At 44.6% G+C, this 24758-nt stretch overlaps 1 protein-coding gene across 6 annotated transcripts in view; it reads left to right on the top strand.

Moving 5' to 3' along the window:
- The window catches only part of GUCY1A1 (guanylate cyclase 1 soluble subunit alpha 1), a 59991-nt gene extending 35537 nt beyond the window's left edge, over positions 1-24454 (top strand). For 4 of the 6 annotated variants that reach the window (XM_082644996.1, XM_082644995.1, XM_082644998.1 and 1 more), the window contains exons 3-9: positions 2608-2669; positions 6318-6376; positions 7682-8391; positions 9893-10378; positions 13919-14062; positions 18957-19111; positions 23516-24454. In XM_082644996.1, the coding sequence (XP_082501122.1) occupies positions 2608-2669; positions 6318-6376; positions 7682-8391; positions 9893-10378; positions 13919-14062; positions 18957-19111; positions 23516-23717 (1818 nt within the window). In that variant the 3' untranslated portion in view covers positions 23718-24454. Of the gene's footprint in view, positions 1-1972; positions 2399-2607; positions 2670-2909; positions 3022-6317; positions 6377-7681; positions 8392-9892; positions 10379-13918; positions 14063-18956; positions 19112-23515 lie in introns of those variants that run through there. The other 2 variants (XM_082644999.1, XM_082645000.1) reach the window with 2 other exon arrangements.
- The last annotated feature ends 304 nt before the right edge of the window (positions 24455-24758 follow it).

Here is a 24758-nt window from a genome sequence, read left to right as displayed (position 1 = left end):
GTACCTGGTGTTTTAACCGAAAGGTCAAGAGGAGGAGAGAGAAGGGTGCTGTCTCAACTAGCGCTCGGGGCGAGGAAGGAAAAAGTCTTTGGTGCCTGAATTGGATGGACTGTCTTTTCTCATTGCTCATCCAAAGGTCCTGGTCAGAGCAGCAATTCATATATAAACAAATGTAATGAAACTATTTTAAATTGGAAACAATCTAAATCCATTTTTGAACAAGCTGAAAGAGTAACACCTCTGTACTGGCTTATATCTTCTCACTGATAGAAATGTTATGGACCAAGCCTTCAAGACTGAATAGCTGATGGGGGCACGGGGGTGATGGTCATTCATTCATTCATTCATTCATTCATCCCATCACTGTGTAGCGAGCATCTCCTGTGGCCAGGTACTATCTAGGTGCTGGACATGCAGTAGTGAGCAAAACAGGTATTCCCTGCCCTTTCGGAGTCTCTATTCTAGTGGAGAAGACAGAAAATGAGAAACAAATGTCAGGTAGCAAATGCTTGAAAGACAGGCTCGTGCAGAGGCAGTGACCCTCATTACGCGGCTGACCCCTTTTCCCATATGAATAGGTTTTACAGAAAGATGGATGGGGTGGAGCTGAAACTGGCCGTCTCACATATAACTGATAAGAGTGCCAATTGCTACAAACTTTTATGAAATTAATTTGGAAAGAGCTACTGAAAATTAAAAATCCACAGACTTCAAGGGTTTCACTGAAAACAATATAGCTTATGGACATAAAAAGTAATATATGAGAGAAAAAAAAAAAAGGCCCTTGAGAAACTGAAGATTCTTGAGCACCCCCGGCTGATCTGCCTCATTTATGGTCTTGGGTTTAATGTTCCCTTCCTCCTGCCCTGATTCAAGCGATCTGAGGAACAGGCCCCCATTTCTCTTCCCAAACCCGTTCCCCACCTGCCAGGCATCCGGCCCTTCATCGGAATCTGCCCACTGTTCCAGCTCTTCTTTCCTCCTGAGGCAGATGTGTCCTCTCTCTCCTTACCGGAAGCGTCAGAAAAATGGTTCTACGTGGTAAATCTAAGTTCTCCTTTATTTCTTTTCAGCCCTTGTATTTTCTTTCAAGAAATTTCACATTTCTTTTCTAAGCTCTATATGCTCTTTAAAAACCAAAAGTTTTGGGGCTTCCCTGGTGGCACAATGGTTAAGAATCCATCTGCCGATGCAGGGGACACGGGTTTGAGCCCTGGTCCGGGAAGATCCCACATGCCGTGGAGCAACTAAGCCTGTGCACCACAACTACTGAGCCTGCGCTCTAGAGCCTGCGAGCCACAACTACTGAGCCCACGTGCCACAACTACTGAGCCTGCGCTCTAGAGCCACAACTACTGAGCCCGCCTGTCACAACTACTGAGCCTGCGCGCCTAGAGCCCGTGCTCCGCAACAAGAGAAGCCACCGCAATGAGAAGCCCGCGCACTGCAACGAAGAGTAGCCCCCACTCGCCGCAACTAGAGAAAGCCTGCACGCAGCAACGAAGATCCAACACAGCCAAAAATAAATAAATAAATAAATATTTAAAAAACACCAAAATTTATTTTCATAATTCATTTCATTAAAGCAGAAGCTTGGTCTATTTTGCTTAAGTTTACTGTCTCACTTGACCAGTGGAAATTCCAAGAGAAATATAAATAGTTCTCAAGGAAAAAGGAATTTCACAACTTGGGGTATAGCCAGAGAATTCTCCACTGTCCTCTGAGTAAACCACACAAAGAACTGGTGGCTATATACACACATAGATACATATGATTTTTTTACGGAATGCAAAGAAATTACCAGTGCTTTACTTCCCACTTATCAACAAGCTGTTAAGAGAGATTAATAGTATTGAAACCAGTGTTTAAAACTCTGCAGGCTTATGTACAGCTATCTTGCAATCTAGGAAGATTCATGAGATACTCAGAAATCAATAGAAGAGAAGAACACTGCAAGTATTTGGTGAAGATTATTCGTTCAAAGGAAGGAAATGAGTGCAAGATCGGGGAAATCTGAGATTTGTTTCAATTGGTGATCAACTGACCTTGGTGACAGATTGGATTTAAGGGATAAAAGAAAGGGGAGGGACATACTCAGGAGTTTTCTAGAGCAGGACACGTAAACCGTACATGAGACAGAAATGTGGGTTTGTGGGAAGGGTGGCGGTCACTGGGGTAGCTGGTGTGGGTCTGTGGAAGGAGTGTGAGTCTCTTGGCTTGAGCGCCCCTGAGACCGAAGTCCTGGCCACACACCCAAGGGGTTTCCGGCCCCCGAGGAAGGGGTGCCCGCGATTCCTCCACGAAGGCTTGACTTCACCAGACCAGGTCTCCTGTTTGATTCCAGCTCAATGGCTGTCAGTGAGCGCCCACCGAGGGCAAAGCCTACATCCAGACCCAAGTGAGTCTGAGAGCTTTGCTTCTGCCCAAGTGTGAAAAACCCATAGAAAATCTATCCCCTTTTCCACAGTGTCAGTTCACTACACTTATTAAAGTAACTGCTTCTGCTTCTTCATAAGGAGCTTTCAGCACCAATTTTCTGTAAAGTATGTATCTTCAAGAATATGATTATTTAAGGGAATGTTTTAAACTTTTCCTTTCAATTTTCAGTTTGAGCGGCTGAACCTTGCCCTTCAGAGAACACTGGCAAAACACAAGATAAAGGAAAGCGGGTAAGTTGAATCACTTTAGTTGCACGAATCTCCTGTTGCAATCGCTGACACAGCTACTAATAACCAACACTGAGTGATGCATGCGTGTGTTTTGAATCATTTTGGTATGCCGGGAACTGGGCTAACACTCATATGAAAGCAAGTGTATTCATTTTATATATAACTAAGCTCAGGTTCCTGTAAAATATCTGGGCTCGTATAGCTGTTCAGGCAAAGGCAGAACTTAGTTTCAAGCCTGGGGTTTTCAGAGCCCATGATTTTAACCATGTTGCCCTGTGCTGTTGCTTTTAATAAGTTCCCAGAAGGCCTGTTCTTTCCTAGCAAGGGATAGCTTCTGAAATGTTTTACAAAGGTAAGGCATGGGTCAGAGCAGAGTCCTTGCTGGAAGAACACTGCCGAGAGGCTGGGGCCTGCCTGTCCCTCCCCCATAGCCTCGACCACAGGTTCAACTTTCAGCTCCTGCATCAGGAGGATGGGAAAGGATACAGGGGCAAGAGGAGGGCCACTCAGGGGTCTGGGGCAGTACTCAGGGAGGTGTTTCACTATTTTCCTAACTGGTTCGGTTATACTGGTGTGCGAATACCAGTTCCGTTTATACTTTGTTCTTTTACTCTGTCTTTGAAATTTTCTTTAAGAAAGCTTTCTGTAGCAGTTTCATATATAAGGTAATTAAAAAAAAAAAAACAAAAAAACAAACAAAAAAAAAACCTGGGGGCTTCCCTGGTGACGCAGTGGTTGAGAGTCCGCCTGCCGATGCAAGGGACACGGGTTCGTGCCCCGGTCCAGGAAGATCCCACATGCCGCGGAGCAGCCGGGCCCGTGAGCCAAGGCCGCTGAGCCTGCGCGTCTGGAGCCTGTGCTCCGCAACAGAAGAGGCCACAACAGTGAGAGGCCCGCGCACAGCAAAAAAAAAAAAAAAAAAAAAACCCTGACTTTTAGAGTTCATTTTAAAAATACATCTTGGCTCATTTACTGCTGGTGGATAACTTGATTTGGCCTTGTTTTGGTTTTCCTGAAATCAAAGGATTACTCCATGTGCAAATAATACAATAAACACTTGAGTTCAAATTTTCAGAATTGAACTTGGAAGTTTTGCAAACCAGTATCATTGTCGGGAATATTTTACAAGTTCATTCATCTGTCTGCTGCTCAGGAGTGGATAATCGGCTCTGCGGATTATCAGGGCTGAATTTGCCTTGCTGACTAACTGGTTCCACACTGTAGGCAGCAGGCAAAGCCAAGAAGGGGTCAGAGACAGGTCCAAAAAGAGAGAGTGTGAATCTATGTGTCTGACAGAAGCTGTGTTTACAGAGTGATATGGAAAGCATTCCAGAATGCCTCTGACCTTAATTCTCAGTCAGGCTGATAAGATAGCCAACAAGTTCTGTAGCTGTGCTACTGTGTCTGTCTGCCTAGGGCTTTGGCAGACAGTTTCCTCAGAATTTATTCTCAGGGCCTTGTGTCCTGAAATGTGCCTAAGCTAGATGCAGATATTCAGTTAGGATGTGTTCCCAGAGATGTATCTCTTTAAAAAAAAATTCTCAAAACTTAAAAAAATTATTTTATTTGGAAATTTAAAAAAATCTTTTACCACTTCCCTGACTTCTTAAAGAGTTGATCACACTTTTAAATTGTCCTAAATCACTATTCCACTGTTGAAATAAGATGAAGGACCTTTTTTCTTAGGAGACTGCCTGCTGATATGCTAAATGGCTTCTCTCTGCTTTCTTTCTTTAGTTCTTCGAGACATTGGGCCTTTCTCCCCATCTTTCTGGCAGGTCAGCTGCCGTTTCTACTGCAGTCAGTTTGCTGCCTGCTGAGGGTACCTTAACTGCCCCATCTGCCACCTCTGTTAAGTCAATGAGTTTTAGTACAGCCCGTTATTATACCTCTTTGGGTTGGTTGCACGGAGAGCTTTGGGTTTGTTTCTTTTTCTAGGACCTTTTGATCACATCACAGCATCGTGTGTGAACTTGTGGCTGGTGTGTGTGTCTCTGTGTACAATATATGCACATTTGCTGGTGTCCATGCAGGCTTACACCTCTTTTTTTATTTTTTATTTTTTGAGGGTAAAGAAAGGGAGCTTATTTTGTTTTTTGTTTTTTTTAAATAAATTTATTTATTTATTTATTTTGGCTGCGTTGGGTCTTCGTTGCTGCACTTGGACTTTCTCTAGTTGCGGCGAGCGGGGGCTACTCTTTGTTGCGGTGCACGGGCTTCTCATTGCGATGGCTTCTCGTTGTGGAGCACGGGCTCTAGGCGCACAGGCTTCAGTAGTTGTGGCGCGTGGGCTTCAGTAGTTCTGGTTCGCGGGCTCTAGAGCGTAGGCTTAGTAGTTGTGGCGCACGGGCTTAGTTGCTCCGCGGCATGTGGGATCTTCCCGGACCAGGACTCAAACCCGTGTCCCCTGCATTGGCAGGCAGATTCTTGACCACTGTGCCACCAGGGAAGTCCCAGGGAGCTTATTCTGAATCGCACTATGTGTTGTTTGGATTAGCTAAGCTTTGCTGGGAGTTAGCAGAAGAGGTCTCTGAGCAGCTTTGTTCTCATTCTTTAGAAAAAAAAAACAGAAGTTGCTTAAGGAAGAAGAAGGAGCAAATGTAAAGACTGGAAACATAACATAATATATAACAAAGGGTTGGGGGGTCTCTAGATTCAAACTAGATGTAATCAAACTATTTAGATAAGAACATACAGAAATATATATTTCTAGTAACCTAGTATTTTAAATAATTATAAGCAGTATACCTTTATGCGATCAAGTAGACAACAGAGCAACTTCCTTCTCAAAAATGTTTCCTTTTGAAACTTCTCTACATATATCAAGCTTTACTGAAATCTTTTTAACATTTTAAATTCATGACTGTTTCCTCTTGGCTTGTCTAATGGCAAGCTGAACCACAAGTAGAACTTGGGTATCTTTTAATACACTTCAGTAGTTTGTCAAAATTGGTCATAATCAGTCTTCACTATCAGAAATCATCAAAAAACAATTAGGCAAACAGGAATCAACAAGTTGTCCAGTTGAAATTACAAAAACCTTCTATCAGTCAAAATGTATGCTATTAACCACTTTTGTGCTACATAAAGCAGCGAAGAAGTTGAATAAGGAATAGATTTCTTTAGTTACTAATTTTTATGTAAGATCAAGGATAAAAGTTTAATGTGATGATGTCTGAGAGCTAAATATATAGAACCCAAAACTCAAAAGCAGGATGTACTATGTATTTGCTTTAGAAAATAATTAAGAACTTACTTAAAAGTGAAATCCCTCAGTACAGAGATTTTTCTTCTTGGTTGGGTTATCAGAAAACCCCATGCTGATTTATTATCATCTTTTCCTGCCATTTCATACCACTGGTTTTCTGCCAGTACAGCCTCTATACTATTAACCAATGTGAAGTTAGCTTCAAAGGTAAATATACTTTATAAGAATTGATGAAACACTCTAAATCAGGTATGTTCGGGGGTTTTCCAACATTGTTTTGGGTTTGTACATGTCGCTGCTCCTTTCCTGTAAACTTGACAGTCAAGATTTGCCTCTACAGAAAAGGTAAATTATTTTCTGTCATCATTTCTGTATGTTATAATCTGAAATTTTAGCATTCACTTGTCAGTTTATAATTTAAGTTATTGAAATAATTTCAGGAAATCTTTGGAAAGAGAAGACTTTGAAAAAATAATGGCAGACCAAGCGATTGCAGCAGGTAATAGAATTAAGTATATGCAATTAGGAAATAATTATACCTGTAGAACTAATGTTTTACCTGTAAACAAACATTTTCTATTCCTAGAAAATATTTACCTGGAGAACTAATATTTTCTTTAAAATATTCATATTTATTTGTTGGTAGCTTCCAGTGTGAAATATTAAATATCATGTTTTGTGTTAACACAAAGAATAACTCTTTTTAATACTATATGTCTTTGTTTGACCTCAAACATTTCCTCTTATAATGTTTATTTGCTGAGAAGTAGATAAAGCTGCGTGGGAGGCTGACTCATAGGCATTCACAGGCTTTGGTCTTGAACTTTAAGTGTTCCTCATTTATGCATGAAAAATTCTACTCAGCAAAGTAAAAGAAGTAATTTTTTTTAAAGGTTGGAAGCAATCATGGGGAAAAAAGTGAGCAGTGCTCTCATATTAATACCTAGTTTGGAGGAAACAAGCAGATGAGTGACTTTGTCATACTGTCCTTTTCAAAGTTTGAGTACATGAACCAACAGGTTAGATGTTTCTCAAAGTACAAGATATGAAGAACTTGATGATGATGATGACAGTGACGATGGCTGACTTGTACTGAGCCCTTCCTGTGGGTCAGGCGCGATTCTAATGTGCCTGCCAACCCTGCCATGGCAGTGCTGTGGACAGGGCACTCGGGTTTCCCTACGTCACAGATGAGAATAATGTGGTACACAGAGTGTAAATAACAGAGGACATTAGAGGGAGAAGCTGTGGAAAGTAGATAATATATTCCAAACACCTATTCAGTCAGGTAACATCAAACAAGAATGCTATTTTACTCAGAAAAAAATTAGTTCATATCATCTCTAAGGAAAAATGACAAAATTGAGTTTCACCACCAGTGATTTAAATTAATTCCTGTATCTGATGCTTATACTCCAAGGGGGCTGGGACCCCTTCACCAACATGTACCACTGTTTCCATTGTTAACAAGGTGGGAGAGCTTTTTTCTGAAATGGACTTGATCCTGTGATTCCAATTGCTCTTTTATAGTTAAATTTCAGGGAGATAAAAAGTCATATATTATACTCAGTTGATCATTCTTACGTAATTAACTGACTTGGGATTCATATTAGGAGTTATCCAAATTTTAGAAACTAATTTATTTAGATAATTTAAATACGGGTAGTTAATTTTGGTTGGAAATCTTATTAGCAGATAGAAAGCAAACTAACTCGGCAGATAGAACAATATTAAAAACAGTAACAGCACATCTCTGCTAAGATGGCGCATTTGATACGGCAGAAAATGTATTATATGCTTTCAGGAGTCCCGGTAGAGATCATCAGAGAATCTCTCGGTGAGGAGCTTTTTAAAATATGCTACGAAGAAGATGAATACATCCTAGGTGTGGTCGGAGGAACCCTGAAAGACTTTTTAAATAGCTTCAGCACCCTTCTGAGACAAAGCAGCCACTGCCAGGAAGCAGAAAAGAAGGGCAGGTTTGAGGACGCGTCCATCCTATGCCTGGAGAAAGATCCCGATTTCTTAAACGTTTACTATTTCTTCCCCAAGAGGATCACCTCCCTGATTCTCCCCGGCATCGTTAAGGCAGCTGCTCGCATCTTGTACGAGACCGAAGTGGAGGTGTCCTCGACACCCCCCTGCTTCCACCAGCACTGCAGCGAGTTCATGGACCAGCCCTGCCTGCTCTACTCCGTCCACGTCAAGACCCCCCGACCGTCCCCACCCCCGGGGAGGCCCCCGTCCTCGCTGGTGATCCCCGCCTCGCTCTTCTGCAAGACCTTCCCCTTCCATTTCATGCTGGACAGAGACATGACCATCCTGCAGTTGGGCAACGGCATCAGAAGGCTGATGAGCAGGAGAGACATGCAAGGGAAGCCTCATTTTGATGAGTACTTCGAGATTCTCACTCCAAAAATCAGCCAGACCTTCAGCGGAATCATGACCATGTTGAACATGCAGTTTGTGGTCCGCGTGAGGAGGTGGGACAACGCCGTGAAGAAATCTTCCAGGGTAAGACGAACGTTATACTGTTGTGAATATGGAATCCATTGTTTCCCATTTAAAGACTAGCGATAAAAAAGGTTAAAATATACGCATTACTTGAGATGTTTTAATACAGCATTTCTGTTTAAGACAATTCTAAAATACTTTGAAGGGTGGAATAAATTTAAAACAAGATTCCTTCTGCATTCATTTGCTTGCTTACTTAAGCCATCACTGCACAGGTATTTGTTGAATGCAGTCTACCTTTTACCATCTTTATGGAGTATTTTATAACTGAATTAGAAAAATATTGATGTAAAAGTATGGTTTCAATCATCATGAAATAGCTGACTTAAGTTGGAATGATAAGAGGAATTCTACAACAAAGAAACAAAAACTTGTTTCTTACAGGAGGCAACTAAATGGATTTTTTCAGTATTTAATAGACATGGAAAAAAATCAATAACTTGTTTGATTAACTGTTAGAGAATGTGGGAGAAAATGTTCTGCTCTCATCTCATAATAGAGAACCATGGTAATGATTTAGAAAAATGTTTGGGAAATCACAGCCGACAGTACAAGCGAGCTCAAAGAAAGGCTTATGACGCATCTAACTTCTGGACACACTTAAAACAGCAGACATGCTGTCTGTGCCCCCAAATGAAAACAGCTTTATTACTTTTTATCATAAAAGTAGTATAGCTAAGCGTTTTAAAAATAGGTGATACTTAAAGGTGTTCATTGCAAAATCAAAAACATTAATTATACACATTTTTGTTTAAAACAAAATATACTATTTACAACTTTTTTTTCTAAAGCACTAAACGATATCTGTGGGCCTCCTGCCATGTCATTAGATACCCGTCTGTTTCACTTTTTCAAAGGCCGTGTCGTATCCCATCGTGTGGTTTTCCATTTAACCGTTCACTATTGAAGGACACCTGGGCTGCCTTCTTCCGCTTTGCTGCCGTGAACACACATGTACACGTTTGTCTCATTCACACAAGTGACCCTGTCATCCAGGACAAACACATGAAGCCCCCGTCGCTCAGGGCTCCTTGTGCCATCCTTTCTGCTGCTGTCCACAGAATGTAGTAGCAGAAGCATCCGCGTGCCACATAGTGAGAAAGCCCTGAAGCAAGAATTTGGGGCTCTGTTGATTGAACATCATGAGTTCTGTGTAGCCTGTACTCCAGTATATTCTCCAAATGTCTGCATGCATTTTAGAATTCATAGTAAATTGCAACGATAAGAAAGCATATTGTTTTTGTTGACCAGTAGAAAAAAATCAAGTCTAAAAATAAAAGGAGGGACTTCCCTGGTGGTCCAGGGGTTAGGACTCCATGCTTCCACTGCAGGGGGCACAGGTTCGATCCCTGGTCGGGGCACTGAGATCCTGCAGGCCTCACGGTACAGCCACACACACAAACCAAAGGGATTATCCCTGTACCCACCTCCTCACCTTTTGTCTCCAAAAGCTGTTGGGAACTTGAATAAGCCACAACGGTTGGTGCTTCTTCCTACGCAGGTGATGGACCTCAAAGGCCAGATGATCTACATGGTGGAGTCCAGCGCCATCCTGTTCCTGGGCTCGCCCTGCGTGGACAGACTGGAGGACTTCACGGGCCGGGGGCTCTACCTCTCGGACATCCCCATCCATAACGCCCTGCGGGACGTGGTCCTGATCGGAGAGCAGGCCAGGGCGCAGGACGGCCTGAAGAAGAGGCTGGGCAAGCTCAAGGCCACGCTGGAGCAGGCCCACCAGGCCCTGGAGGAGGAGAAGCGGAAGACGGTGGACCTCCTGTGCTCCATCTTCCCCTGCGAGGTGGCGCAGCAGCTGTGGCAGGGCCGCGCCGTGCAGGCCAAGCGGTTCGGCGACGTCACCATGCTCTTCTCGGACATCGTGGGCTTCACGGCCATCTGCTCGCAGTGCTCCCCGCTGCAGGTCATCACCATGCTCAACGCGCTCTACACCCGCTTCGACCGGCAGTGCGGAGAGCTGGACGTCTACAAGGTAGGGGCCGGGCCGGGGGCGGGGGGTGGGGTGAGGCCAGGGGCCCCGGCCTGGGAGCAGGCGGTGTGCCTCGGCCGGGCGCGAGTCCTCCGGCCCGAAAGGGCTCCGAAGCCGCTCATTCCAGAAAGGACAAGCCTGTGCCAAAGAACAAGCACAGAGGGCAGGAGTGACAGAGCCAGGGGGCGGGCCGTCGGACCCCCAGAGAGGGCAAGTTTAAAAGACAGCCTGGGCTTTCCTGGCGGCGCAGTGGTTGAGAGTCCACCTGCCGATGCAGGGGGCGCGGGTTCGTGCCCCGGTTCGGGAAGATCCCACATGCCGCAGAGCGGCTGGGCCCGTGAGCCATGGCCGCTGAGCCTGCGCGTCCGGATCCTGTCCTCCGCAACGGGAGAGGCCACAACAGTGAGAGGCCCGCGTACCACCAAAAAAAAAAAAAAAAAATGAGCCTGAGCCTCGACTGTGAGACCTGAGATGAACTGTTAAGGTGAGATGTTTCAAGGTCAGCCTTGCACAGGCAGGACGTATCCTTTCTCTCTGCAGAAGGAAAGAAGCACGAGGACTGCACGAATTGTCTTCGAACGGCTTCATTCAGTACAGGGTAACGGGATCCTTTTCACAGCCGGGGAAGAGCAACCCCAGTCAACGGCTTATGGGGTTACTGTACCCAGGCCAAGGGCAGAAGGAGGCGTGTCTTCAAATCTCCTTTACTGCCTTATTGGCTTTGTAAGCAGAGAAAGTTAAATAACCTTTCTTATTTCTGAAACAGAGGATATAACACCCACCCACAGAGTTTATATGCATGAATAACATGCATTATGTCCCGTAATTTTCATGAACACGACTGTTACAAAGATTACGGTAAAAAAAATAATCTGTCCTTCATCAGCCAGCAGGCACTGAGTGCCTACAGGGTAGCAGCCATCATTCTAGGCTCTAAGGATGCACAGAGATTGTCCCTGAAACATAAGAAACTATTTTTTAAATGTAACTTTTGTTAATAAGAGAACCAATGAAGACGTTTTGTGTCCAGCTTATTTCTTTAGAAGTAAAACATATCTTCTTGCTGATTTAAAGTATTTTACATTGTCCTAAATACTGGCATAAGCAATAAAGCATGCTTCTCATTTATGTGGCTTGAATCATCTTTTAATTTGCCCCGTAAAAATCTGGCATTTCAGAGCTTAATGCAACGTGAAAATAAATAAATGATTAAAGAGGAAACAAAAATTATTTATGGGACTCTATAAGCCCCTCCTTTGTTCCAATCTAGATGCTCGAAGTAAAATTTTCCTTTTAAAAAATTTGTAACAGGAAATTCCAGACAGAGCTATGATTCCCTTAGGAAAAAAGAGGTCCATGCATAATTACAGATAAAATAATTGGCTTCACTTAGGTTAAGCCTCATGGCCTCTTGTGGAATTCACTGTATTTATTTGTAGACAGTTTATGTCTTGAGAATATCTCCTCTCAGAACTGGGAGGTCTCCTTGTCTTCTGCAAACTGCTGTGACTGCTCGCAGAAGCTGCCCGCCGCTGCACGGTTCACCCTGTTGAAACTTTAAAACATGGGTCATTCCTTCCCCGCATTCAGAATCTTGTTCCTCACGACGAGGATGCGGGCGCAGAGCCCCCTGGGGGCCCAGCCGCAGCCCCAGCCAGAGAGCCTGCATCCTTGTTTCACCCGCTCTTCACGCCGACTCTGCGTGGAAACACCTGGAGGTGCTGTGAACAAACGGGGGAGGGTCCTCGCCTCGGAATAACCTTAAGATATAGAGAGTGTTCATCAGGGCTGACCTGTGCCCGCGGTGGCTTCCAAGGAACAGTCAGGCTTGTTTATTCCAGGACCCGATGGACCAGGGCTTCATTCAGTTGCATTTCCCTTCTGTCTTTCAACCTCTCGGTCGTTTTCTGCTTATCTGAGTTGTGTATTTGTCTGTTGTTTCAGCACAGCCTTACTGGTCCTCCAGCGATGGCCAGCGTGGGGTGGGGGGTACAGTCCCTGTGAAAAGAGTCCACGGCGGGTGGGCGGGCAGAGGAGGGACACACAGAGACGCACAGGGCAGATTCCCTGTGACACTGGGGACACGATACCACTCTCACCTCTGCAGGGCTGCAGCAGCACAGAGGACAGCACCCAACACCCAGTAGGGGCGAGGGTGCCCTTCTCCTACTTAGTAACGCTTCCTGAGCCCTGTGACAGGTTAGCCGTTAGCCTGAGCGCTTCTCTGCCTGTGGTGCCGAGGAGATGCTCTCGGGATGCCCGGCCGCTGGGCTGTGTCCGTGGTGAACAGCCTGGGCCCCAGTGATGGAGGAGTTGATGAGACAGACTCCGAGAGCTTGTGTCCCACTGGGAGAAAAGCCAACCAACACAGGCGTAACTCCACAGCATCCCCGTTGGTGTGCTCTCCTGGTAGGAAATGGAGCAGGTATGGGGCCGTGGGTGGGATCGGCCTCCCTCGCCAGGTGGGTGTCAGCAGGGCCCGAGGAGACCAGGGACACTCCAGGTGGCCACCTGCAGGAATACTGTTCCAGACCGAGGAGTAGCAAGTGTTTGGTATGTTTGAGGGGAAACAGGTGGCCGCTGGCTTGGAACACAGTGCGCAAGAGGGAGAATTAGGAGATGGATCGGGGGCAGCGGAAAGGCAGGGCAAGAACTTGGGGGGCATGTTAAGGGCCCCGGCATTTATTCTGCATGAAATAGGGAGTCACTGAAGTTTGTCCCCGTTCTCTTCTCCTCTCTCGTCTCCATCCCCCTAGATTGGAAGCTCTGGATCAGAACAGTGGTATGATCTGATAAGTTACAATTAATATTTAGAGGAGAAAAATGTACCTATTACAAATTGGTGGCTATGTGTGGATTTAAAGTAACCATTAGCTTTCTGTACTCAGGATCACAGACAGATAAAAATCACTCATAGCAACAGCAATCATGACAATGATAATAATATACATGAAAATTACAGAAGAGCCTGATTTCCAATAGCTTTCCAGTTACCACTGTCTCTGCCTCTGGGCTTGACATCTTGGTTTCTACACTTTGTGATTAATATTCACGTGGACAGTTTAGCGTTGCTATGACAACCCCAAATGTCCTTTTGAAAAGCTAAAATGGTAGTTTTAACCTGGCACATCCTTATTAAATTCATAGGGCCTTGATTCAGTAGTGACTTTGTTCAGAATGCTGTATTTTATGCTGAGAGGGTATAAAATCACCCAGTATCTTAAACAGTTTAGTATAAACCCAAAGTATGTCATTTGCTTCTACAAAGCCCTTTTACGTGGTGGGGAAAGAAGGAGGTGACTCAGTGGCGATCCTGGGAGTAGAAGCCCCTCCCGACACTGTGTTCACAGCATGGCCCTGCCGCTCACCTTGTGCGTTTCCTGGGAAGGAAAGCCTTTTCCAAGAGTCTGTGATTTGCTCTGATGTTCCATTGGCCCTGAGCGCTGAGGTGTCTGCTGCATGATTCTTAATTTCTGCTTTATGATATGCACTGTGATGCTTCCTCAGCTTCTGTTTGTAACGTGGAAAATCTGTTGTGCGTAGGTGGAGACCATCGGCGATGCATACTGTGTGGCTGGGGGCTTGCACAAAGAGAGTGACACCCACGCTGTTCGGATCGCACTGATGGCCCTGAAGATGATGGAGCTCTCTGATGAAGTGGTGTCTCCCCACGGAGAGCCCATCAAGGTGAGGCGTATCACGTCCTGGCTAGGAGATGTCAGGACAGTAAATGCTGATTAGTTAGATCCCAACAGAATGGTCTCCAGCTTGCTTTACTACGCGGTGTTAAATGGCTTACAGATCACTTAGAGACCAAAGACGCCATCCATGGCTTGAGCTTTGAAAAAATGGTTCCTAGACCCGCACTTGAGAACCACGGCTTCCTCCGTGACCTGGGAGCTGGTTCCAGAACCACACAGCCACAGCCAGGCAGGGAACCACTGTGCTCGGAAAGCAGCTGTGTCCACTGCTGTCTGCAGAAGAAAGTTGCAGCTACTTTCATTGCATCAGCAACGTGGAAATACTGCATCACGACTCTTCCAGAATGAATGACTGGCAACTGGGCTCCCTGCTAAGCAGGGGAGAGAGAACACAAAGGCTTCCCCAGCCGTGCTCACAACGGGAGTGCAGGCAGAAATGCAGGTTTCCAGAGCTCATGCAAGGGCTTCTGATTCACCACACCTAAGTACATCTAGAACCTTCAAGGGACTTTGGAAAATGGAATGTTTAGTTTTTTGATCCCTGCAGGGGAGGAATTACACGAGAATGAAGTGGGCTGCTAATCCACCAATATTTTCCAGGACACATAAAATTCCAAAATTTCTAGATGAGCCAGATCCCAGAATAATAATGTCTTGTAGCAGATGAGAAAATAAAATTAACACACTAACCATTGATTTAATAGATAAAACATGAGTGGAATATCCTTATTTGTCCCACTTGAAGTGAATCTGCCATTTAATTTTTATAGAACAACCTCAGTTGATGACCTTCAGAAATGGGCCTTTGAAGTAATATGGAATCCTATGTGGCATGATATAAAATATATAGAGAAGGAGGAAAAAAATTGGAAGTTTAGCCAGGGCTCTCTCCACTGTTAATAGAAGCCATATGTGTAAGCCTTCACAACTATCTTCTAAGTCAACTCTCATCCCAGTTATATACCAATGTGTGACACACTTCCCTAAAATCAGTGGCGTAAAACCACAGAGCTGTGATTTTGCACTGATTCTGTGCTTCGGAATTTGGATGAGGCAAAGCAGGAATACCTTGTCCATTTCTCACAGTATCTGGCACCTCAGCTGGGAATCCTCAGCGGTTGAGGGCGCGTAGGGTAGCTGGGATTACACCACTTAAACCAGAGCTTCACTTGCCTGCCTGGTTCCCTGGGTGGGGGTGGCAGAGGGCGGGGCCCAGCCAGGACTATCATCCCAGGTGCTCACCTGTCACGCTCCGCTGGGGCAGCCTCAGGGCCGTCCCACTTCTTACATAGGGGCCACGTCCTGGTGAACAGGTCTGCATCCACTGCATGGCCTTTATGCCTTGACCTGAGGAGATACACTGTAACACGTCCATTTTGTCCTACTGGTCACAGCAACCCTAAGCCTGCCCACAGGGGAGAAGACTGAGACCCCATGTTTCAATAAGAAGAGTGCGACATAATTTTCAACTGTGCTTTAAAAGCTTCACAGTATCTGACTTTTCCAGATGCTTAATTTCTATCCTTTTTTAGAAGAGAATTATGTGTTTTTTTGTTGTTGTTGTTTTCTCTTTTTTTTGGTGAGGAATCTCATAGCATCAAAGTAAATGCTTAAAATATCCAGATTAATAATAAAACCAGTGATCTCCACATAAATGGATTTTGTAATTAAGATGTGTATGTTTGGGGCAGGGGGGTTAGTGGCATGATTTTTGATATTTGTAGAAATACACTTTTAGAGTTTTGCAATTGCAAGAATTATTTATAGCTAGTTTCAAAGATAATTACCTGGGTGATAATAGTTTAGCTTTACTGACCTGTAAAGTCAGATGTTAAACCACCTTTTTCTTTGTATTGACCTGCAGTCCTAGGAAATATCTGACAGCCTTAGGGGCTACTCATGAAATATCACAGACGCAGAAGTGCAGAGTAGTTTTAGTAGAGAGAGGAGCACTAATGTGTATCACAGGGCGCAGATTGTGACTTAAACATCATCTTATTTAAAATCTTTATAACAACATTATGAAAAGGCATCCACAATTCACTGCTAGACAAGAGTAGTCGAGTCTCTCACGGATCCAATTTGGAGTCATGTTTCTTACCCTCCTACCCCACGGCATAGAATCACAGTGAAAGAATAGGAAGTATTTCCTTTTTTTCTTTTCAAACTCTATGTTTTCTCCAGCGTGTCCTATGTACAAACCATCTACGCACTTATTCCTACCGACTTCCTCACTAACGTCCACCCACTGAGGCTTGGAAGACGGTGGGTGGACACTAGCTCATGATGGAGACCAGGGCCAGGCTGAGTCAGGAGGTGCAGAGTGAGCTCGGACACAGGCTCTGGGAACCTCCCTCCCCGCCCCAGAACCTGTGTGCGGAGGGGCTACATCAATAGTGGCCCCAAAGGGGAGACTCCCCAGCAGGTTTCCACTGGGGGCGTGATGGGCCTGTTAAACTTTGGACTATTTTCATGCTTGTAAATTTGAAAAGTTCCCGGATAAGGAAGCTTTGGGGTTGAGTGTGAGATTCAGGGCTGGGGGAGGGGAGTTGGGGGGCAGGCTAGGAAGCAAAGAGACACTGGCTTTGTCTGCATTGTTTGGATGTTTATGAGGAAGATGCATTTCCATATTACTTATGCAATAGAAACAGTAAAACGCCATGATAAACTTGTATTAAAAGCTAGAATGACTAGGTACAAAGAGAGAAACTGATTTAACCAGAAGAGTGCCCAAAGACAGTAAAAACTTCTAAAATTCTGCCTGATATTTATAAGCAGAAGATAGCCTTTTGTCACCTTATTTTATGTGTTTACATTGTTCACTGTCATAGTGTTTACATATAGAACCATATTCTCCTAAGGAAGAAAAAGCCGGAATGTAATAGACGTTTATGTTTTTCTGCTTAAAGTAAAACTTGGATGAAGAAGGAACTTTAGGGCTTCCCTGGTGGCGCAGTGGTTGAGAGTCCGCCTGCCGATGCAGGGGACACGGGTTCGTACCCCGGTCCGGGAGGATCCCACATGCCGCGGAGCGGCTGGGCCCGTGAGCCATGGCCGCTGAGCCTGCGCGTCCGGAGCCCGTGCTCCGCAACGGGAGAGGCCATAACAGTGAGAGGCCCGCGTACCATTAAAAAAAAAAAGAAGGAACTTTAAAAATAATCCAACCCTGCATTTTTTAGGTGAAGAAAGAGTACAAGGGAAATTTGGAGATTCAGAGAAAGTCAGACTACCAGATGCAGAGAAGAGACCAGTGGTCCCAGAAGGAAGGGGTTGGAGGGAGGGGAACGTGGGAGTGAGGGTTAGATGTACAGACAACTGGGTGTGAAATAAATAAGTTACGAGGATGTAATGGACCACACAGAAAGTACAGTTATTTTATGACAACTCTGTGGGGAGTGTAATCTATAAAATATTGAATAACTGTGTTGTACGCCTGAAACTAATATAATATTGTAGGTCAGAGTACCAGCTATTAGCACAATTTTGGTTTCTAATACAAATTTCCTGATTCATGATGTAGGGCTTTTGTTTGAAAATTTTGCAGAATTCATGATTTGACATGTTATAAGCCAATGATTCTCAGAAGTTTCTAGAAGAGGTCTGAAATTAGCTGTAAAACTAGGGAGATCAGGAGTCTTATGGATTCTAAAGGACATCTAAGTCACTGAGTACTTGGCCTCTGTGTACAATACGCACATCTAATAAAACTTGTTTTAAATGGTCAGCTAAACATAGAGCTGAAAGTAACATGCATGGTATCTGTCATTTAAAACATCCCCCCTTTAACTTGCTTTGCTGCAGCAGTAATTTAAAATCTGTACCTCCTCTGAGATCAGTATTTGGAGCTTCCAGAAGATCCCACTTTAAAACACTGTCTTAACTGCTCTCCAGATCATTGATAACTTGCAGGACGCCTCACTGCTGTGGCCTCTCCGGTTGCAGAGCACAGGCTCCGGACGCGCAGGCTCAGTGGCCATGGTTCACGGGCCCAGCCGCTCCGCGGCATGTGGGATCTTCCCAGACCGGGGCACGAACCCGTGTCCCCTGCATCGGCAGGCGGACTCTGAACCACTGTGTCACCAGGGAAGCCCCCAGATGTTTTTGACTGAAATGTGTGTAGTCACTATGACGCAGGCGTCAGCAATGCCAACTTTCCGCTTCCTCCGTCATTTTCTGCTTAAATATTACAATTCTCTTTCTGCACTTGGTCATTTGAGTAGTGAGGTAGTGTTTGACATAAAGTCCTTTTAAAGCAAAACACCTAAAAACCCGCCCTCTGCATCCTGAGCACTGGCTTCTGGGCCCCCTCTGACCGCGTTGGGAAACAACTTCTGGGCTCCGGAATCAGGTCTCTCTCACCAATGGACAGAGCAGGTTCACATCAACAGTCCACGGGCACTTTGGTCACCGTGGTGACTGTGGTCCGTTCGTGGGGGGCTTCGATTCAGATGTGGAAGACAGTTGAGATAAAGGATGCTCTGTGCGAACAGCAGCGCAGTGGTTGAGAGTCCGCCTGCCGATTCAGGGGACGCGGGTTCGTGCCCCGGTCCGGGAAGATCCCACATGCCGCGGAGCGGCTGGGCCCGTGAGCCATGGCCGCTGAGCCTGCGCGTTCGGAGCCTGTGCTCGCAACGGGAGAGGCCACAACAGTGAGAGGCCCGCGTACCGCAAAAAAAAAAAAAAAAAAAGAGGCGAGGCTGATGGCGGCCTAGTGGTTTTTACGTGGAGGTGGGGAGCAGAGGGGAATCGGCTGCAGGCTTGGAGGAAGGAGGGGGTGAGGGGAGAGCAAGCAGCCCAGTGGTCTCGACAGGCACGCAGCCGGCGCTGACTAGCGGCAGTGTTCACCCGTGACCGGAACGTTGCGTTGCTCTTGCTTTCAGATGCGCATTGGACTGCATTCCGGGTCGGTTTTTGCCGGAGTTGTCGGAGTTAAGATGCCCCGTTACTGCCTTTTTGGAAATAATGTCACCTTGGCTAACAAGTTCGAGTCCTGCAGTGTCCCCCGGAAAATCAACGTCAGCCCTACCACCTACAGGTATGGATCCCGTTCAGTGCCTGAAGTCTATTCTTCTCATTCATACGCAGTCGTCATTTTTGTCTATTGGTTTGTTTCATTCTTCATAACTTGTTCTTGCTTAGATCATCTTAAAGGAAAAGAAAAGCCATAACTTGTATCATCCTCACTTTAACTGTTTTTTTTTAACTGCTTGTTAGCCTCATGGGAACTTTGATCTCCAGCCCAACCCATGATTCTCCACTGAGCTAGACTCGTACGTTCTGGCCTGTATTTCTGCTCGGGTGACTAACTGGCCCATTACAGCCAACGTGATCCTATTAGAACAGCTGATTCCCCCCCACCCCCGAAGACACCCACTTCCCACCGGCCAAGCTCCATCCGTCTCCTGACTGGGTGGTAGAGGGCCGCCGTTCACCTGGTTGCTGGGACCAGCACCCTGGGCATGCCCTCTCCTTCCCCGTGCGTGCCCCGCCCCCGCTGCAGATGAGTGTGCTGCACGCACCGCTCCTCGCCCCCCCCGCCATGCCACTGCACGCAGGGCTCCTCACCCCACCCCCGTGCCACTGCACGCAGGGCTCCTCGCCCCCCGCCCCGTGCCACTGCACGCAGGGCTTCTCGCCGCCCCCCCGTGCCACTGCACGCAGGACTCCTCGCCCCACCCCCGTGCCACTGCACGCAGGGCTCCTCGCCCCCCGCCCCGTGCCACTGCACGCAGGGCTCCTCGCCCCACCCCCGTGCCGCTGCACGCAGCGCTCCTCACCCACTCTGTGCCTCTGCACGCAGCGCTCCTCACCCGCCCCCGTGCCTCTGCATGCAGCGCTACTCACACCCAGACTCCCCTCCACGTGGTACCCATGTTCTCTTCGTGAAGCACAGGCCAGATGCGTCCCCCCGCCTTACAAGCCAGAGCAAAATTAAACGTGCAACCACGGACTCACGTGCTCCCTCTGACCAGGGTCCCGCCAGACCCTACCCCCAAGGCTTCTTCCACTCCCTCCTTATTTCACGGATCTCCTGCAACCCGAACTCGTTTTTATGCATCACACTCGCCAAACCGATTCCTGAATGGAGGATGCTTGCTTTGCATTTCTCTCCCGGGTCATCCCCTGCCTTCCTCCTTCTCACATCAGACCTTAAGTCAGAGGGCGTCTTCACAGACACATTCCTCACCCTCCCTGGACACACCCTCAGGTGCTCATCTCAGCTCATCCTGTGTTTCTTAAGTTCAGGACAAGCGGAGATTCTATGAGAAGTTATACAAATATGAAAGGTAATTATTTCTTTGCAGAGCTTTATTGATAGTACATTGAATTCAGGGATGGCGTTTCCCAATACAGTAATATTAGGAAGTGTTAACTTCCTTGATATATTTATGAAGCACATGTAACTTTAGGACACAGACTGCATACTCACAAGCAAAAATATCCATTTCCTTCAAACTTCCACTTCCAAATTCTGATCAGTAATTTAGAATGTAATGGCAATTAGACATTCCTTTCTTTTAAATATCATGAGGAGTTTTCTTCTAGGGGACAGTTTCCCACATTTTTGTTTGTTTTTACTGAAGTGCAAAGAACGCACAGACACTAGGTTCAATATTGTTTGAGTTTGGGGTCAGTGGATTAAAGGGAGGGTTGCGTGCAGTGATGCAGGATCATTAAAGACAAAACTGGCAGGTGCCCCGTGCGGGCGGGAAAGTTGACCAGCGACACAGAAGCAGGACTTGAATTCCACCAGGGAACAAGGAGAATAAGGGATTATGGGACGATGACCAAATTAGGAGAGTTGATGCAGCCACTTGCAGGAAACTGTGTCCGGTCAGGAGAGATAAAGAAAAACTCCCTCCACATGTGAGCATCTGCCCTGGGACTGTGGCTACTATTCTTGGATCTTACTCAAGCTTTCTTCTGAATGGTTTTATTTTTCCAACCTGTTTTTCTTACAAATTTGGATCTTTTTAAAAAGATGATTTAATGAACAAAAAATCTGTAAGTCTCTTTAAAAAGCATGGGATTTGTAGGCAGAAGACATGTCCTACAGCACAGGGCTTACCAGATGTGTGATCTGGAGCAAGGCTCTTCATATATTCAAATGATTTGCTTTAAAGCCACTTCTGAATGCTCCAGATAGAAGAATAAAACCAGAGAAAAATAGATTCCGCCCATACCCTTTTGCAGCTTGCCTTGAATCCACTCAATACTATGTTTTTGAGATTTTTTTTCTTGATGAAATATAAATCCAGTTCATAAAAATCTGGTTCATTTATTTACAGTATTCCTAATGCAGTGGTGTGCTGGTAAACCAGCCTGCGGAGTGAAGTGGATACTCCCTGACTTCTAGCATTTACCAGTTTTTAAGGTGTAAATACTATCACCGTGGCAGGTTTCAGGCTACCGATGGTTTAACTGGCTTGCAGAATTCCAGAGTGTTTAACAGCTGTTTCTCACAAGCTGGTACGAGACAAATCTAGCATGTCCCCATATGTGCATGTGATATAATATGTGTTCTAGAGTATAAATAAGCCAGTCTGTCTTCTATCCATGGGTAATTAGAGGATTGCCAGTTTTTCATTATTATACAACGTGATTTGATAAATATTCTTATACATATGTGTCTAGATAATATACCTACGAATGGTATTCCCAGATCCTGGGCTATACCCAGTTTCGGCTTTACTAAGCATCAGTTAGCTGTCCAGATTGGTTTCACCAATCTATTGGTATATATTGGTAATATATATCAATAGAATCCACGGTGTCTGAAGGTTTCTATTTCCCCGTGACTGATATTATCAGACTGATTGTTACCAATATGACAGGTGTTATGTGGTATCTAATTGATGCTTACTTAATCCTGTTCAATTTATTTAGTCTTCACAACTGTCTTAAGAGACATGTATTATTTTAATTCCTATTTGAAAGGCTAGAAATCTGACATCTTTGCTGTTATTCAAACCTACATCTACCAGACTTTGAAGCTTATACTTTCAATTGTGTGGAATTCTGTAATTTTTCATTATATATTACCAAATACTATGCCTTAAAAATAATAGGTACTCGGGCTTCCCTGGTGGCGCAGTGGTTGAGAGTCCGCCTGCCGATGCAGGGGACACGGGTTCGTGCCCCAGTCTAGGAAGATCCCACATGCCGCGGAGCGGCTAGGCCCGTGAGCCATGGCTGCTGAGCCTGCGCATCCGGAGCCTGTGCTCCGCAATGGGAGAGGCCACAACAGTGAGAGGCCCACGTACCAAAATAAATAAATAATGAATAAAATAATAAGTACTCAAAATATTTACAAATCCATGACTAAAACATCATTTCATTAGCCTTATGATTTTGCAGACTACATATTTATTGGTGCACTGATAAAAATTAGTTGATTGAACACTCCATGTATTCTACTTGAGGTCTGTGATCCTCGAGACGTGCACCTCTGTCCAGCGGTTTCCTCAGCACACAGAAGGGCGTCAGGGTCCCGAAGTCTCGTGCAGCATCGTCACTCTTTTCATTGCAGACTGGGGAGTGGAAGGGGAGATATGAGGAGAGATTTTCTGCAGAAGCTGGTTTAGAGCCTGTTTCCATCCACGGCCCGAGTAATAGATCAGAGAGATGCTTATTAAGTTTGCATTTGACAGAGAGCTAGAGAAGCAAGTGGGAAGAAGAGACAGTAACTTAATCAAAATGATTAGAGTTTCAAATGAGTTTATCATCATGGACAAATGCAGCAAATAATAAAAGCCTGTAGAACATCTGAATTTAAGGTGAAATTTAATTCTTAAGAATTTAAGAAGAAAATATATTGCAAATATCAGATAGTAAGTAGAGTGTCGATATATACAACTAAATCTCACTTTAGTCCTACTAACCTAGAATTCATAAAAATTCTATTGAGAGATCCCAAAGTTACTCTCACATTTTATATATAGATATATATCTTACATAGAATTTTCTTTCACAAGTTCTTGCCCAAGCTTACTTCTCAGTAATATTTAGAAAACGAATGAATTGACAGACAATGTCTTATCTCTTTCAACTCTTCCAGTTCTGTAACATTATTTCCATGTATTTTTTGCTATTATTAGACTTTTTGCATTGTTTTGCGTTTTTTTCCCCACTGCTGTGAATTGCACTGTTCTATAGATTATAGATGATACCTTTATAAGACTATTTTATAGTTATTTTTCCTCATATGAGTGAACTACATTATTTGGTACGGCTTTCTATTATTGTGCATTGATTCCTTGCCGTTCTTCTGTGAAGATGCTTATAAACATCATTAGGATTTTTCCTGTCAGTGACACTGAAGATGTCTGGTTTATTAATATTCTCAAGAATGTTCCTTTAGTTATGTCACCTATTCTTGACTAGACAGTTACGTCCGTCTTAAGTTTTATGATTAATATTTACATTTCAATATTTTCAGATTACTCAAAGACTGTCCTGGTTTTGTGTTTACACCTCGATCAAGGGAGGAGCTTCCACCAAACTTTCCTAGTGACATTCCTGGAATCTGTCATTTTCTGGAAGCTTATCAACAAGGAACAACTTCAAAGCCATGGTTCCAGAAGAAAGATGTTGAGGAAGCCAATGCCAATTTTTTAGGCAAAGCATCGGGAATAGATTAGCCAAATATACACCCAATTGTTAGTCTCTGGGTTTGAGTCCTTGGAGCGTGTGTGGACCTTCTGAGAGCACACTGGGATGGCAGCGAGCTGAAAAGCGGTAGTGACATTTGGGGAGCTAAGTCACCATCTGCTTTTCCTTCCACTTAACATGACAAAAATGTATTCACCTCAATATTCAACTCTTCAGTGAAAAAGAGAGAGAGAAAGAAAGAAAGAAAAGAGAGAGGAGAGAGAAAGAAAGAAGGAAAGAAAGAAGCCTCAAACAGTGACTTTGGGGGAATATTTCTGATATATAAGAATAGCTTATAACCTGTACTCAGAACTCAGCGCCTTGTTCATATATCGGGTGATTGTAGTGACCTGTACAGCCTGGTGGAGTCGCCTGCCTTCTGCCCTGGCCAAACACCCTGGGTATCAAAGCGCTTCTTCTAGTGTTGGTTGCCTTAAAAACGCTTTTTGAATAGAAACCATAGGCTTTGATACCCTAAGCTCTTTGAACCTTTCAGGTCTGCATCTTGTTACATTTCCTCATTTAACTGTTAGCATACATAACAAAATAGATTGAGGCTTTCTTCTGTTGCACTTTTTTCTTTTTCTTTTTTTAGAGAAAATAAGCCATTGTGGGTTAGATGCAATATGAATCTAAAGTAGGTCTTCTGTAAATATCAAAGATGATTTTATAAAAATATCCTCCACAACGTAATGTGTCGTAACAATAAATATTTCCTTTTCTGACATTTTTAAAAGTCTATATATGGGAAAGGCTATTTTAATCCATAAGAGCAATTTCATTTCTCTTAATTCATTTTTGTGTCATAGTCTTCAGAATAAAAGATGGTTACAGTCTACATTAAAATGCAATAATATTATTCTAATTTACTTTACCCAGAAGCAACATGGAGTAAAGGCAGCATTCAGGGAATTAATCATAACGTACAGAAATAAAACATATACACACACAGCCTAATTTGGACCTATTTCAGCAGACACCCTCCATTGCCAGGCTGAGCCATATAAAGTTCCATTAGGAAAATCTAAGTT

Source organism: Mesoplodon mirus (genome assembly GCF_964341445.2).
Source record: "Mesoplodon mirus genome assembly, chromosome: 2".
NCBI lineage: Eukaryota > Metazoa > Chordata > Mammalia > Artiodactyla > Ziphiidae > Mesoplodon > Mesoplodon mirus.
This window is presented reverse-complemented; position numbering and strand designations above follow the sequence as displayed.